Source organism: Corapipo altera, unplaced genomic scaffold, assembly GCF_003945725.1.
Source record: "Corapipo altera isolate COAL_440 unplaced genomic scaffold, ASM394572v1 61553, whole genome shotgun sequence".
NCBI lineage: Eukaryota > Metazoa > Chordata > Aves > Passeriformes > Pipridae > Corapipo > Corapipo altera.
Window position 1 is genome coordinate 5,505,673 of NW_020884918.1, and position 17,559 is coordinate 5,523,231.

Below are 17,559 nucleotides of genomic sequence, written 5' to 3' on the forward strand. Positions count from 1 at the left end.
GATTCTTCACTATCATGGTAGTCAACATTTTGTGGTACAAAATCAGAGCTGTGTTTTAAGTCATGCCTCCACTCCTCATACTTACACAAACATGCCAAAAATGTGGGCAGATATTTATAATACTAAGCTTAAGTAGTATGAACAACTTCATTTCCTCTTTAGATTGTGAATTCAGTAAAGGTTTAAAATTTCACACCGACATCTGTATGCTTTTAAAGGAAGCAATAGCTGATTTTCCAAACTTTTTTCCTCCCACCTCCAGGTGAATTTCATAGCAGACCAGACCAAATCAACCTTGTCATACTATGTGCTTCAGCCACAGCTGAAGAAACCTGATTCACAGACACACAGAAAGAAGAGTGAGAATCAAGTCCACGTAAGATTTTGTTTGTATCTTTCTTCTCTTACTTTCATTTTCTTTAAAATCTGGAGACAGAAAAAGGGTTTTCTCAAAGCCTTGCATTTTGACAGATTTTTTTTTTTTAAGCTGACGTTTGAATCAAGCTGGGCACTGCAGAACAGAGGCTCCCAGTTTTCAGAGTGCAATCTGGGCAATTTAGGAGTAGGGCTTTTAGGTGAGACCCAGTGACCGTTTGTCCTGATTCTCACTATAGAGAAAGATGCTTTTGGAAACCTTCTTAGCAGTAACCTTAATTTTTAGTGGATTTCTTACAGAAAGCCACTGCGATGGGTTGTGTCTCATTGCTATCACCTCTGCTTTTGATGTCTGCAACTGCAAATTTAATAAGTTTCAAAGTGATTTGGAGCATTACTCTGCAAGTGTCTTACAGTGATATTGTGCTGCGACTGCTATCTTAAGGTGTCGGTTTTGAATAAGGATTAATTACAAGCTAAGCGGAATTTTAGGTCCTAAGAACTTTGGAAATTGAAATATTGAAGCCTTCCTGGGGCTTTCCCTTGAAGTACATTAAGCATTGGCACTTAATGTAATAAGTAACAGAGCAGGTATAGTTGCCTGACCAATGTAACTTTTTAAATCAGCAAATTATGAAAAATAATAATAATAATAATAATAATAATTATTATTGTTATTATTATTATTATTATTATTATTATTATTATTTTCTCTTCTTACATGGCAATTTCTATGCATTGCAAAGTCTCAGACAGCGACTTGGCCTTCCTCAAATAATATAGGGGTAGTTTGGGTTTTCTTATTAACTTAATTTTGACTCCCTTGGACACGTCAGTTTCTTCCCTGAAGTCACAGCAGCTCTCTGTGTCACTGATGGTGCCTTTGCTGTGGTTGACTGTTTCAATTAGAAACTGCTTTTCAATTAGAAAGGACTCAGCGTATTTTATATTCTTCTTCTTCTTAAGGAAAAGAAAAATCATGATGGAAGAAGCTTTTTTCCCTGAAAGTTTAACTTCTAATGATATGAACTCTGATATGGCTCCTCAGCCCATGGCATTTCCTGTATCTTAGGGCATTATACCCACCCCATACCCAACTTTTGGGTTGAACGTAGAATAAGTGAGGAAATAAAGACAACTTTTCAGTGAAATCCTGGAGAGTGGAGCTGCCTGTCTCTCTTCTCCTTCCATCAGAAAACGGAGCTCTACGTGCAACTGAGAATGATGGGTTTGATGCCATCAAATTCCAATTGGTGGCATCAAATTTGAGTTTGCCAGTCACCACTCTATCGAGTAGACTAGAGATCTTCCCTGTATATAATGCAAGTGCTAATTGTGCCTGTATTTTATCAAGGGGTTTGTGTACAGAGAGAGACTGTTCTGAGGCAGGGTATTGCAGAACTACTGATGATGAACAAAATGGACCGTGGTATGCTGAAATTGCAGCTGGAGATGGAGGAACTTTACCAGTGTACTGTGGAAGATGTCACTGTCATCATTCCCACACACGGAGAAGGTGAAACTGGACCAATGGATGATATTATTGTAAAGAAAAGTTTAAAGCTCTGCTGTGGCTGAAGTCTTGTTTTGGAAACTGCCAGCCTTGATAGGAAACAACGGCATATATTTACGGCAGTTCAGATCCTTGCAACCTGAAGGAGCCATTCTTCCATCCCCTTCCACCCACGCTGCTCCATACTACTCCTTTTGGGGTTGTTTTTCAGACCAACCAGCTGGGGAGTGAAAGCAACTGGGAGAGAGGACAGATATCACAAAGCAGATCATCCTCTAGTGATGCTTTCTCTCTGACAAAATGTGTATACCTTGTGTATATCTCAAGCCAGTTTCTCAGTGTCATTCAAACATCAGATGTCAGACATTTGCCTGGGGCAAACTGCTGAAGGGAAGCTGTGGGTCTTTAAAGCCAGAACATTGGCTTTCTGTGCCTCACTTTGCTGCTTGTGTCACTGACACAACAAGAAACATGGCCCTTCTGCTGTCCCTGACTGATAAGACATTTAATTTGCTCTTTTCTCATACTGAGATGCAAGTGTCTGTTTTTCTACCAGTAATTGTATCATAATGTGCTGGATGTCTCTGGAAGGATAGTTTGATAGAAAGACAAGTAGTATTTACTGTATTGCAGCTGAGAATTGTAAAATAAAAAAAGGAAAGTCAACCAGAAGTCTTCTCTGGTGGTCCAGCTGTTAAGAGTAAGAAACTGTCAGAACTGGGTCACTTCAGATACTATTTTTTTTCAGCTAACAGCTACAAGACAGACCTTCTCACCAGATTTTAGACCTGTTTCCCTTTGTGCAAACATGATTGTCGTGTTTTAAAACTGGCTTGTTTTACAGCTAAAATTGCAACTTAACGTAGTTGCTGAAATAAAGGACTCTAGTTTAGGATTTAATTCTGATACTTGGATTCTATGAACCTCAACCATTCTTAGCTCAGTCTTCTCTGTCTGGCAGGAATGAGCCACCTCTACTTTAATTGCCAGAGGAAGTTCACTAACAATTCAGTTAATACTCTTGTCAAAGTGATCATCCCCCAAATCCTACGTAGGGCTCTACAAATGTATTTCTGAAGTTTTTGTTTTAGCCTCTGCTAAAATCATTCCCAGTGTATGGAACAAAGAGAGGTTTTTGCTTCAAAGCTCCAGCTGAGCATTCAGAGAAAGAGGGAGACACGATGGAAAACCTCTGGGGTGGTGAGTGAGAACTACAACACACATGGAATGGCTGCAGATCCGTGTTTAGATACCACAGTGACACTCTGAGGATGTCAGTGGTGCATACCAGTGCCTGCTCAGCCTGCAAAACTGAGCTTTCACAGGCACTTAGAGGCAGGAATTTGTAACTCTTACGACAAAAACATTTACACATTTGAGTGTTCAAGGAAGACACTGAGAGAGGCGTTTGTTGAGCAGATATGCTGTGAGAGCTTTCTCTGATAACCTGCTCCATAAGAGCAGAGAGAGAAGGTTCACTCCTACAGCTTCAGAGCACAAATGCTTTTCCTGAACTGAGTTACACAGACACAATACTGTGGAGCAAACGCAATCTTTTGATTTCAGTGAGTATTTCCGTGCATTTTATAAACCCGAAACTGTATCTCATGAGTGGTGGAGTGAATTTCCTACTAGATGTGTACACAATTAGCTGAATTCTTTATACCTGTGTGAAAGCTCAATGTATTTGCTGGTCTTCTGAGGCCTTATGATAAATTAACCTACTCTGACTCTCTTAGCTCATAGGATACTTGCAGGATTCATTTTGTATGGTATTTTAGCAAGGCTTCAACCAACAGTTAAAGATCACAGGGTGAAGTAAGAGAATTCTTGACAGCAGTATTGCTTACAGGGCCTAGTCCTCTGTGAAAGCCTAAAAATAATAGAATAGACTGGTCTGGCTTGGAAGGGACCTTAAATCAGCTCATTCCAACTCCCTGCCATGGCAGAGACACCTTACAGTAGATCAGGTTGCTCAAAGCCCCGTCCAGCCTGGAAAAATGCATGTTGAAGTCCAGTGTTTATAGTAAAAAAACCTCAAAAACCTAAACAAACAAAAAGCCATCCTTTGGCTCCCCAAACTTCTAATAGTTATGGCTATATTCAAATTAGCCACCTTCCGCTATTTTAATCTTGGCTTAAATATGAAACTTTGCAAAGTTGTTGGGGTTCTTTTTTAAAATAACTAAGTGGAAATTTGCAGGAGAAATGGATATTCCTCAAGTTCAAACTGGCTGAATAAAAATAAACATCTCCTTTAGGTGTTTTGATCCAGCAGCTGGAAAATTCAGTAAATCAGCCACTGGCCCACAGGAAAAAAGTTGCTAAGGACATTGCGCCAACTAGCTCTGGATCCTGTTTTTAGGGTAGAATACTATTTTGTCTTCATTTAATTGCTGGGGTGTAAGAGGAGACTTCTTTTAATTTAGCAGGTTAACTTTTAGGAAAGACACCCCTCTTCTAAAGTGGGTCCATACTTCCTGTAGAGACTGGAAACAAGAAGTAAGAACAATGTGACAAAGGTGGGACAAAAGCAGAATACAGCAAATCTGAATGGTCTGTTACCTGGAATAACATATTCTGCATTTCACTAGATTAAAGATTTCTGTGCCTTGTGTGTGAACCCATTCTGATAGGAATTTGGAACTTCTCTGTGAGGGGCCACCTGATGATGAAGCTGCTACGGGTAAAAAACACATTCCCAGAATACCAGAGGCTGCCAAAAATACAAATACACCACCATTATGTTGTTCTTTATGAATTATCAGTACCATTGGAAAAGTTGTGATTTGGGTGGGGTTTTTTCTCCCCTCCTTTCTTTCTGTCACTGTAAACAATTGGGATAACAAACAGTGGATATCCTAGAAAACCACAAAGAGCAAAAAAGATTTTATTTTTTTTTTAACAAGCTCTTTTTGAACTGTTTAAACATTAACTTCTGTCCTTTGAATAAATGGATTTTCTTAGTACATTAAATTCTTCCATGAAAAGCCTGGAAAATATATTCAATCCTGAAAGTATTTATTTATCAACAAGTGCAGCTATTCATTTACCAGTTTGTCTTAACTGTCCTAAAAGCAATTGAAATATTTTAAAATCTGCTGTAGAAATAAAATCCAGCCTACAGTGCTGGGTGATGGGCAGGAAATCTACCAGACCAGTCGCTTAAAAAAATGTCTTGGCCATCAGGGCTGAAAAAGGTTTGTGCAAGTAAGGACAAAACAGCAAAATGGAAAATTTTTTTCACGTTCATGGCTTCGTGAGACCCATTGTGACAAAGCAGGGGAGTTTTGCAGCTCTAGTGATAATGTGTCTAAGCCAGTGTGAGGGTTTTTTGGGCGTGGTTTTTATCAGAGTGCTTGTCAGCGTGTTATGCCTGTGCATCTCCAGTTCAGAACAGATAGTTTACTCCCTTTTTCCTGGCAGCCAGCTCCCCTAGACTTTGGTGACAGCAGAGGGTGCCAGAAAAATGTGGCAGCTTTTGCACATTCTGACCTTTCCATGTACACCAGGCTGGGTTTCCATCATTTTAAGTAAAGGTTTTCCTTTGCAGCAAGTTTGGAAGAAAGAATTGGTCACCAGCAGCAGCAGGGTAGAAAATTCAGTACCCATCTGAATCTTTAAAGGGAGGGCAGAGTGCCAGCCTGACTAGCTTCTGTGGCATTACACCCATCTGCCAATCCTAAGACTACCTTGAAAATTATAATGTGATGCTTCTTATGCTGCCCCTGAAACTTTCAGCTTTTCAGTGTGGTACAGAGCCCTGGGGTTAGTGTGTGTGACCCATTTCCCTCCTCCCCATTTAAAAATGCACTTCAAGGGTAGCCTGTGACAGTGGGACATAGTTTACTGGCTTCATGGGGCACATTTGGAACTCCTCACATGATAAAACTATAAGAAATGTGTTTTATTTTGGAGGGTGCTTCTCTGCCAACACACATGACTGTGGTAACTGCTTAAATAATCAGTGATGAAATAAGAGATGGTTGACTTTTAAAGTATAAACTGGCAATTTAACGTCTTAGAAGAATAATTTATATGTATGTTTGTACGGCTGGTTTTGAGTATTTGGGGTTTTTTTACGTGTTGTTTGATTTTTAGCCTTCTGTCTCCTTCCTACTAAACTGCTGCCTTTTCCAAGCTGAAGGGTCTGAGCTGCTGAGGTGTGTTCTTTGTGTAGAAGCCAGCCCAGGGCTTCGGTCACCTCCGTTCCCCTTCTGGAACCTTCGCTGCAGTAACTGCTTTGATAATAAAGGAACCACATAATAAAGGGACAGGCTTTCACTGGACATAATGTTTTGTTTCCTGTTCCTTTCCTAACAGGTACAAGCACTTATTAGGTACAAGAACTACCTAATAGGTACTTCTCACTTCACTTCTGAACACTAAACTAACACTTCTTGGAGTTATGGTAAGCAGTACAGATCTTAAGTTTTATCAGGTCAGTTCCTGAGACACATGGAACATATTTTTCCCCATATACTTTTCTATCCATCTAAATTGAATTTTGTTTGCCTTTTTATTGCCAATTTACTCGGTCACACAAGATCTTTTTGCAGCTGGGAGTTGGCCTCCTTTTAACCTCCTTGAAAGAATAACCTGCAAAGTAGTAGTTTCCTAACTGCAGTTAGGAACAGTGTTTTAGGGTTTTGTCTATGCAGAAACTCACAATTAGCCAGTTTTATTTTTTCCCTGTGGCTGGCTCATCCCTTTTTAATTTTAATTTTTTCCTTCCCACTAGGTTTTACTGCCAACTTGAGATACAGCACTGGCAGGCAGGTTTTTCCAGTGCGTCTTTGATCACTGGCAGATTTTTGCCTGGAGATCCTTGTGATGCATTCTCATCCTTGGCAGCTTGTGGCTGAAACACATAAAAGCAAAGGCTTGCAGGAGGGTGTTCCACCTGTGGGTAACTTCCTAGATAAGTTATAATCACTTCTGTTTCATGCCCAGTTTTGTCCTGACATTGTTTCCTCATAAAATCGGGAAGGAAGTGGAAAGCTTTTAGAGGGTCACATTGAACACACACACACATTGTTAACGGAGTGTAGTGATGGCATGATTACCCACTAAATGAAAGAAATAAAAATTACATCCTAATTCAATTTATGTGGTTGTTGTTGCCTGTATCTTGTCTGTGATCAACGCTACTTGTGTCAAAAATCCACATTTAAAAAAATCAGTCACCTATGAATAATGGTGATCTTTACAGTTTATCTAATCCACAGTTGTTTTTAGCCTAGGAAGCATCTCCCTCCCCTGTTGCTCTTGGAGGAATTCCTGTTGAATTTTTTGAGGTTTTGTCCTCTTAGCCAGAAAACGGGTTCTTTGATTTCCCAACTGGAATCCTCCTTGCTCTTGGAGACTGATGGCAAAAGGCTGGAACGTTCCGGGTAACCTTTCGATCATCCACCACCCAGACTTAAAGCAGATACAGAAAATTTCCACTAATGTTGAAATCACAGAGTCATTTAGGTTGGAAAAGACCTCCAAAGTCATTGAGTGCAACCTGTGTCCAACCCCCACCTTGTCCCCCAGCCCAGAGCACTGACTGACACGTCCAATCCTTCCTTGGACACCTCCAGGGATGGGGACTGCACCACCTCCCTGGGCAGCTCCTTCCAATGCCCAGCAACACTTTCTGTGAAGAATTTTCCCCTAATACCAAATTTAAATCTCCCCTGGCAGAACTTGAGGTCTTTTCCTCATGTCCCAAGTCCTAGTTTAGTCCCCCACGGGTGGCTGGAGAGAAGAATTGGAGGCACAAAGATCACAGGTTGAGATAAGAATTTACTGGAAATGGCAATGACATAAGAAAACCAGTGGTAACAATACTAATAACTAAAGGGTACAAAAGAGATTCACATGCAAAATGCTCTGGGGGGAGCCCAAACTGGCACTACCCTGACTGGGAGAGAATCCCTTTCCCCCCCACTTGCAGTAAGGACCTGATGTGGTACAGAATAACCTCTGGGTCCTGGCTGTGCCCCTCCTGGCTACAAGAAAAATTAACCCTGTCCTGGCCAGAACCATCACATCCACTCACTGTTCCCTGTGAGCAGAGCCCGACCCCACATCCGGCTCCCCTCTCCTGTCAGGGGGTTGCAGAGCCAGAAGGTCCCCCCTGAGCCTCCTTTTCTCCAGGATGAGCCCCCCCCAGCTCCCTCAGACGCTCCTGCTGCTCCAGACCCTTCCCCAGCTCCATTCCCTTCCCTGCACACGCTCCAGCCCCTCAACGTCTCTCGTCTGAGGGCCCAGAACTGCCCCAGCACTGGAGGTGCCTCAGCAGTGCCAGCACAGGGAGGGCACTGCCCTGGTCCCACTGGACACACTATTTTCCCCATTCAGGAAACACCCAAATTCCTGCTGCTTGACAGGTGCAGAACCTCCTGGAGTATGAAAATCAGAAGCCAGTTCAGGCCGAGAGCCTTCAGAAAGGTAGAGCCTTTCTGTAACTAGGATTTTAGCAGATAGCTCACTTCCAGGAATTGCAGAAAAAGTTGTAGCAAACTGATGGGTGAGGGAAAAAAAAAAAAAAGGCCAGTTGGTGTAGGAAGGCTTTCACTGCATGCTGTTACCTGCATCTTTAATTATCTCACCTTTATCTCCTTCTGCAGTTGGCTTGAAGGTTTGATACAGTTCACTCAAAGTAGTAAGATGTCATCTAACCTTTTCTCCAAGATTTTCCTTGTGTGAGAAGTTCTTGGATAGACAAGAATGTATTTGGGAATTTGCCAAAGGAAAATTGGTGCAGGCCTCAGTTCAGTTGCAGCCTCCTCCATCCACCCTCTCCACCCACCCCAACAATTCTCTGCTGTCTTGAGGAGAGCAAAAAAAGCATCTTCAACAACAAAGACCAGTTTTAAATGCTTTATTCTGGAGCCCCTCTCCACACTCTACTTACAGGTCAAGTCACTGTGCAATGGTGATGCAGAAAGCACTGATCTGCTACAGGCCATCAGGAAAAACTTCCTGAGAAGCATGGTTTTATAGGAAATAAATCATGCTAAAAACTGATCCTTAATAGGTACAAAAAATTAAACAGATAAGGAGAAGAAAAAAAGACTAGATGCACTATTAAGACCAACATGTGAACTCAAGACTGCTGTGAAATATCATACAAAAAAGGCAATAAGGAACAGTAATGCAGCATTAAAGGTGGGAGTACAGGGCAGACAAGAGTTACAAAACATTCTGCTTCAATATTTCTCATCCATGTACTTCGTTCAATACTGTAACAGCAATGGAGAGCAAAAAGCACCAGACATCCAATTAAAGAAATAACGAATGAGGAACATGAAATTAGGAAAAAAAGTGAAACCTTCACATTAGGGAAGGAATAATCTCAAATACATTTATTCAACAGAAACACACCACTTGGAAAAGCTGCTATGTCAGCATACATAGACAATACCATTATTCCAGCTCTATGGAAATGACTCGTTTTTCCTAGTCTGTAACCTCTTCCACATACAGTACTGCTGAGGTTATCCCCAGGTGTATGGCAGACACTGCACACACACGAACAAAGCAGCACACTTGGAGGAGTAAAACAGGAGGAAATTGTTCCCTTTGAAATAGAAAAGCAACAATCAGGAGGCCAGGAAACATGGGACAAAGCATCATTGAGCCCTAAACACATAATTCCAATTAGGTGGGGACATTGTGCAGCTATGGCTTCTGCCTTCCAAAAAGCCAAGCCTCCCCCACAGTCTAAGTGCAGTATTCCCATGTGGGATACAGCAGTTACTGAAGTGACAGAAACCATGAGCAAGAAATCCTTGCAAATACATCTGCACTTGAGAAACTAATTCCCATTTTATCTCCTTATAGCTGGCACAGAAAGCAACTGTACTCTCAACTGCATAGTTGGAGTTTTTGTGGTGGGGATGTGTCCTGATTCCGACATGGCAGCACAGAGACTGTGTGATGCAGGGTTTGCATAGATAGTCTGTCCCCTTCCCAGCCCAAAGAACACAAAAGAGGAAGAAGTCACAGCCTAGGATTTTGTTGCATTTGAGAAAGACATGAAATTAGGAAAAAACCCCCCCAAACAATCCCATTTACAGAGGTTTCTTATATATCCCCAGGTAAGGGGGAGGTGGGGAACAAGACAAACAACACATCATGGCTATTTCAAAGCTTCATTGTCTTAATGAAGTTTATTACAGGCCCCAGTGAAAATATTAAGAATTCACTAACTCATACACTTCTGCACCTTTATCCAGGTTGTTGTTCTAGAGTGATTAACTTCCTTTATTTATTAAAAAAAAAAAAACCACAACCTTATTAATTTTTACATTATTGCTGTTTCTTACAACCAAATTAGAAAACATTTACGGAATTCACCTAGCAAGAAAAAGGCAGTGCTCCCAGAACAAACCAAAAGCATAAACACATGTTCTCCAAGGGCCTTTTCTACACCAGCTACTTAATGAGCAGGGGAAAAAAAAAAAAAAAACAAACAACAAAACAAAAACCAACCATCCAACCTATCACTTCTGTCTCCTGGCATCAACAAATTTACCCCACTTTCCAGAAGGGAAAAATCCTTTCAAAATAAACACCAGGATGACCTCCGGGGTGATGACGCTGGAGTTCCAGAGGGAGGAGCTGCAGCTCTGTGCAATGCCTGCGGGAGTCCAGTGCTGCCCCGAGTGTCAGTCCAGGGAGATGATGTCCAGGGAAATGATGTCAGGAGCGCTGCTGCTGCTGCTGCTGGTTATCACCCCGGCCTCGGGCTCGGCCCTGCCCGAGGAGCTAACGAGCGTGCTGCTCTCCTGGTGGCTGGCTGAGGTGATGATGCTGCCAGGCGTGCTGCTTGTTAAGGTTGAGGTGAGACTATCCAAAAACATAGGAGGACAGTACTGCTTGAAACAAACAATGAAGAGTGAAGAGACTAACTGCACGAGGGAAATGTATTCTCTGAAGATACATCTTCCCTACAACAAGCACCAGACACGTTTCTAGTGGAACACCATGAAGGTGTGCACAGCAAGAACCAGAGTTGTGCAAAGAGAGTAAGCAAGTGGGCATGGCATACACAAGCACTTCCCCACTATCCTCCCCTTTCTGCTTTTCAAAGAATCCCAGAATGGTTTGGGTTGAAAGGGACCTTAAAGCTCATCTTGTTCCACTCTCCTGCCATGGGTACAGACACGTTCCACTATTCCAGGTTGCTCCAACCTGGCCTTGGACACTTCCAGGGATGGGGAAGCCACAGCTTCTCTGTGCCAGGGCCTCACCACCCTGGTTGTATTCAAGTTAGTGCTGAGCATGTACTTACTTTAGAAAGGGAAACCACCAGTAAGGAGTGAGTTTCCAGGCCTGGATTTATCATAGTAAGGCTAAACTGAAACCTCCTTAGTGCATCTACATTACTGGCTCTCCCTGGGAAAACAGATTTTCCCGGGTTGTGGTTAGGTCCAAGCAAGTGGACTGCAGACATGGTTTGGATGACAACAGCACCCTGATAATTATTGGAGCAGAATGTCACAAAAATCAGACTTGGAAATTAACGCCACAGCAGTTCAGAAACTTACCTGTGAATCAACTGGGATTAGCGAAAGAAAATCCAGACCTAGGAGGAAGAGAAGGATAATAAATCAATAAGTCTCTCTTTTATTCACACACAACAAATTTAAGGAGTTTTTTTTTTGTGGTTGTAGAACAGATTTTGCAATTGATACACAGCTTCTAAATGGAATATACCACTGTGACACCACTCTCAATGACTACTTCAGGCAGCAGCAAAACAAGTTATCTAGTACAAGTGGCTCTTTTTAAGAATGAGGATGACAATGATGTATTATTCACTGGATATTGCAGGGTGGTTCAATGTGGTTGCTTAGATGGAGGTTGCCGTTTGGAGCTGTTGGTTCATAATGCAAGTTTCACTGCATATTGTACCTGACTTGGCCAAACTGGGACATGAAGAGTGTCATCACATTAAAGATGCTGGAATGAAGTAAAGTCACAACATGCACAAGTCCAAAAACAAGCAGCAGGTCTCTTCCTCCACCCACGGGCAGCCAATAAGGAAACATTTCTAATATCATCCCCGTTTTGTGTCTAGACAAATAAAAGGAACGAAGAAGAGGAAACTACAAGTAGTTCAAAGTATATCCTCTAAGAGCAGTGACAACTAGCGTCCATCTTAAACACCATTAGCGTGTAAGCATTTAGGGCAAGATGTTTAGAATTATGAAACCAATGAGAAATTACCACATTTTTTGTTTTGTTTCTAAATATTGGCCTTGTGTTTGCTATGTCAACAGAAAGAAATGATCGACTTACTCCCTCCCTCTCCCCTCACCTCCACATCTGTTCTGGCCAGTGACATCTCTCCTCTTCTTCTCCATTAGAGAGAAATTTTGAAGGAGATTTAAAGCTCAGCTGCATTTACAGAATTGACAGCTTCTTTTGTTCATGCACATTCTAGAACTTCTGTTGATACAGATGGACAACAGTTCTAGACTTCCATTCTCTCAGTTTACTCTCCTAACCAATTTGAGAAAATTACTGATTTCATAACAAGGGAGAAGTGGAGGGAGGGAGCAGTAAGGGAGCCAAAATGGACAGAGAAACAGGGGGAATGATATCCATCTCATTGCCAAACTGGTGCTGAAAGAAGAGGAAAAAACCCAGAGATGTTGCAGGGAAGGCATGGAAACAGGCAATGGAGCAGGGAGAGGGGAAGTACAGGAGGCCAAAGTGACACCTGTCACCACAAGTCACCACTTCCTGGGCTCTGGGTTTGTTACAGCCGGCCAAGAGAACCCCCAGAGTCCCTATATACAAGTGTTCTTTTCAAGGAGCCAGGATAGAAAACAATCAGTATCCCCACCTTTTGTCTGATATTTAGCAGCAGTGTTGAAGAATACATCATAGGCATTTAGGGTATGTCTAGGTAAAGAAAGTCAATAGAGGTCAGCTCACAGATTGTAGCTCACCTTAACCTTTTTCATACAGTCTAGACAGAGCACCACTACAATCAGCAAGCAGAGTATCTATACCAAGGGCTGGGATGAGTCAGCACCTTCACAACTCTACTAACTTAAACAAGCAACTACTCTCCCTCACTTCTACAGTGCATAACCACAGGATGTTTACACAAAGTCTGACTGAGCACAGCGAGAGCGGTCTCTGGCTGCTGTGCCCAAGTGCCAATTTGTACCCCAAAAGCAACGTTTGTCACACTGCTGTTGCAAAATGCAACCTGAAACTGGGCAAACAGCCTGTACTGGGCTTGTCTAGACATCACATCAGAGCAATACTGCATATAGTCTTGTTCCATTAGAAAAAAAAAACAACAAAGTGTTAACCAATTTTTCAATTTTTACCCCCCCCCCCTCCCGCCCCCTTACATTAATAATGCTGTCAGAACACACACGAAAAACATCCAGCACCTACCTGGCAAGTCCGATGAAATACTGGATATTGGTGGGTGATGGAATGGTACTGGGTACTCTGTTAATGAAGGAGGAATTGCAACAGCATCGACCGTCGTCACGCTGGGCACTCTGGCAGTGGATGGCTGGTACATGAGAACCCTGTTTCAGACAGCATGGGAAATTACAAACAACCTGGCCGTTAGTTGCAGAAGGGAAACCACACACTGCTGTGCACTCTCATTCACAAGTCACCGGGTTACAACACAACTCCAGCGTGGCTACTCACTACAAAGTATCCACTCTAATTTCCTCTTTCATAACAGTCTTCATAATAACATGACCGTATCTTGGCTCTCAACAGCAGCTGTGACATAAGAGCAAGCTGGCATTAAAGCAAAGTACAGTGCTGGAGTCATTGGTGGCAAAGTCAGAAACGAGTGTCTGTGAGCACACTCAGAGGGATGTGCAAGTGGCCAAAGACAGGAGTGCTCAGTCTGATTTCTCCTCAGAACTCCTCCTCAATGCCAACCCGTCATGCCAGGGGCATGACTGACCATTATCCAGCCCCTGGAGCACAGATTATACACATGGCAATTAAATATAAACCCACCTTACTCAAAGCCTGAGCCCAAGCTAAGTTTAGCTCTCCGGGAGCATACAACCAGCTCCAACCTTACTGCCTTTCCTTCTGCTGCCCGACCTCTTCACAGCTCTGTTACAGACACCACCACGGGTGCTCAGGCACCAGCCACATGAATAAAGTAGTTCATAAACTCCAAGTCAGGTGGAAACACCCAGAATCCTGCACCCAGCTGCTTCACATCACTCCCTCCAGCCATGAGTGTTATACACTCATGTCTTCCTCCCTGGACTCCTGTCTTTAAGCTACTTCTGGTGTCAGAAACTTGGATTTCAGACCCTCCCTTCATAAGCACCTCTCACACTTTACCTACCTGCCTATGAGACACCCCACGGTTTTACCAAAACCAGCAGACAACACTGTTTACAGGAGACAAGCTGTTGCCCAAAAGCCTGGCTTTGACTTGGATTTGAAGAATGAAAAGGCCATATCCATACCCAAAAAGCAAGGAAAACACATGGGTCATAGAGAGGCAAGAAAACTCAGTCCTCCTACAATTACGGTTGCAGGTAGCAACATCAAACACAGGAGCATGGAAAAAGAGTCTTGGTGCCTTCTGAAACTTCATTAGGAGATGCACTTGTAGCTATTTTTTCTTGTAAAAATAAGAAATAGAGTCTCTTGCAGAAGGATTCCTCCACAGTCCTCACAAAAAGCAACAGCATTTCAGTATTGCTGCTGAAAGTGGTTGAAGATGACCAACTCTCTGTTCACCTAAGCCCACACACACATTCTTGTGGACAGACACATAGAGCACCTGTTCATTTCTTCTGGCAAAACACACAGAGTTTGGGGTTATTTACTACTATTTTAGTACAAGACATAAGAAAGACATGGACACGCATGCAGCAACACTAACTGATGAGCCATTACTAAAAGCTGAGCTTGGAGCAGAGAGTGCTGGCAAGCCTGACCCGTGTCCCTCACTCCCTGCAGGTCTCCAGTGCCCCACAGGCCACGAGCAAGAACAGTATGGAAGCCACAAACAGTACCTGAGCCGAGGTGCACAGATCAGGGCAGAGAAAAGGTGGCACAGCAGTAAAGTTAAGCCTGGTGCTGAAGTCAGGCCTGACTATAAAGATGGAGCAGTTGCCAGAGGATTTGAGAAGTCGTTTGCTGTGCCAAGCAAGGTGCAGGACTGACTGATAATCATGGCCAACAACAGCGTTCAAGACATTCCAGAGCTTATCAGAGACACGGAGGAAAAGGTTGTCTCGATTCAAAACAGCAAAGTGCCTCCCTTGGATGAAAGACACCACACAGCCTTGCTCACTGGGCACCAGAGCAGATTAGATAAAGGGTGTAACAAACAGCAAGATAAAGGATCACACTTTAAGATGACACTAACTTAGCAAGAATGCACAAAACTCCTCCACACGGCATAATCTACTTTCTCATGGGAACACTGTCCACTAGATTAGTCAGCTTCCTTTTCTATGGAGAAACATCCCTGCAAACACAGCAACAGTCAGTGCAAGTCTTTTGTAAGGCGTAAAACTATTTAATAGTGTTTTGCCTGCACAAAGTTACCGTATCAATACAACCTTCTGCAAGGAGAGGCCTAGAAATTCTCCTCTGGAAGTGTGGAGCTGGATCCCCAGTCCATTTCTCCACAGATCAGTTTATCTGAGACATTACAGAACAACTAACTTTAAAATTGACAAACCCTTTAGTTGGGCTCCCTTGTATTTCAGACATGAATATGCACTTCCTTTTGGCAGGAGGATCTTCCTCTTCATCAGAAGAGCTTTCTGTTGTCAGGTCGATAACGTCAACTTTCTTCTTGTTAACCTCACTGGCCACTGTCACAGGACAGGGTTTGCTAACAACACTGGAACCTGAAGAAGAAAATAAAGCACTGTTCTCTAAAGGCTGGTGACATCAGCAGTTTCTATTTCCAACACAACCAGGAACTCAGATCCTGCTTTATAGATCACCTTCCTGGCCACTACAGAGAATGTTACAGCCCAGTAAATGTTCTGTGACCATTCTGTGTCCCATTGAGGATATTAAAGCACAAACTTTTGTCTTAACTTATCAGTTAAGGGATGTAAAAAGCAACCTTTTCATTTTCTTAACTGCTATTATAAAGAGCAAAGACAAAGCCCAAAAGCGCACTCTTTGTTTCTTAGTTCAAATTACAAGACAGTCAGAAATACTAAGCCCTCCACAAAACAAACACCAACACCCACATACATTATCCAAGCCACAATTAAGTCTCCAAGACTTAATTTCTGCTGGTTTGCAATCAGTACCCAGATGTACATACTTTCTATTTTGGTACACTGAGAACTTGAGACTTTCACAGCTTCTTTCTTTGGCCTCATGGGGCACCAGGAGCCATCTTCTTGGAATTTGATCTCATCCACATCTGAACATTCATTAAGGATTTCCATAAAGAGCCTGAAAAATAAATTTTCCCTTTTGAGTCCAAGTGAAATTTTTCTCCTAAGTGAAAAGGAGACACAGTAGAAAAGATAATTATGATCACCTTCCACCCACTCTTCTCTCTCCTTAGTTCCTGCTTACCTGAAAGCCTGTAATTACAGCCTTTGCAGATATCAGAAAAGATTATCCCAACCTATCCATATTTCACTCCAAGATTACTGTAATTCACAGATTTTCATACAAAAGCAGAAATCATCACCATTTGAACCAAGTTTGGCAATTTTTTTATGAGTTAAACTTTGAAGTTAACAGCTTTCAGAGACAGGGACATGTGAAAGGAAGACCTATCCCTAGATGTCACATTTGGATTTCTCCAGTGGAAATACACTGAGGCTCAAGAGTCTTCATGATGCAGTTAGGAGATAACTCACATAGTTCTTTACATGAGAGGAGAAATTAAGAGAGTCTAACAGTTCCTTCCAGTCTAAAGCATTTTGACAAAAAATAGTATGAAATGGCTAAACCTCAAGAACGAAAGTAGTTGTCAAGTACATAATGAAAACTTTTAAGTAACTGTGTAATCTGCAAACCCAGTCCCTTACCCATCTAGTATTAGGCTCTCATAAGCTGCCTTTTTGTCACAGACAGGGCAGATCCAGGTAGGCTTCTTTTCATTCATTTGAAGATAAAGAGCAGCATCAAAACATTGCAGGTGTGTGCAAGTCACAGCCCGGCAGGGGATTGTCAGTCTCATTTTTCCCAGCTGCAGAGACGCATTTAAAGAGTGTCAAAACTGAAGACAGAAGCAGGCCTGAATGATTAACAATGAATCCAGAGGCACTGGGTGAAACAGCTCTGTCTGCTCCTACAGAGGTGCCCTGGGATAAGGGTGCTGCCAACAAATCCACCCCACCACAGGACGTACAATGCTCCTAAAGGAACAATTAATCTACATTCAAAGGCTTCCCAAAGCAGAAAACAGTCAGGAAATGGACCTGCAACCATGTTATTTCTAGGATCCTATTTTTAATAAATTACCTACTGAAGTACCTGCTTTCACAATTTTCTTTTAACTGAAAAATTCAGGCGTTTTCCTGAGCTCCATGTACTAGTAAGACTCAGAATGACCAATTTCTGCCCGGGAACAGAAACCCCAAGGCACCAATACCTTGCTACAAGATGATCAACTTTTTGTTTGCTATAGTAGCTGCAGTACAAGTAAAGCTATCAAGATGAGGAGGTATGGATTT

General features: G+C 42.4%; 1 protein-coding gene across 12 annotated transcripts in view; it reads right to left on the reverse strand.

Annotated features, from left to right (window-relative positions):
- Positions 1 to 8,743: 8,743 nt before the first annotated feature.
- Positions 8,744 to 17,559, reverse strand: part of PIAS2 (protein inhibitor of activated STAT 2) — a 28,791-nt gene continuing 19,975 nt past the window's right edge. For 2 of the 12 annotated variants that reach the window (XM_027656144.1, XM_027656147.1), the window contains exons 9-14: positions 16,912 to 17,072; positions 16,191 to 16,324; positions 15,588 to 15,759; positions 13,301 to 13,440; positions 11,431 to 11,468; positions 8,744 to 10,758 (exon numbers count right to left, since the gene is read on the reverse strand). In XM_027656144.1, coding sequence (XP_027511945.1) covers positions 10,549 to 10,758; positions 11,431 to 11,468; positions 13,301 to 13,440; positions 15,588 to 15,759; positions 16,191 to 16,324; positions 16,912 to 17,072 — 855 coding nt within the window. In that variant the 3' untranslated portion in view covers positions 8,744 to 10,548. Of the gene's footprint in view, positions 10,759 to 11,430; positions 11,469 to 11,797; positions 12,794 to 13,300; positions 13,441 to 15,571; positions 15,760 to 16,190; positions 16,325 to 16,911; positions 17,073 to 17,559 lie in introns of all 12 variants that reach the window. The other 10 variants (XM_027656145.1, XM_027656148.1, XR_003529785.1 and 7 more) reach the window with 9 other exon arrangements.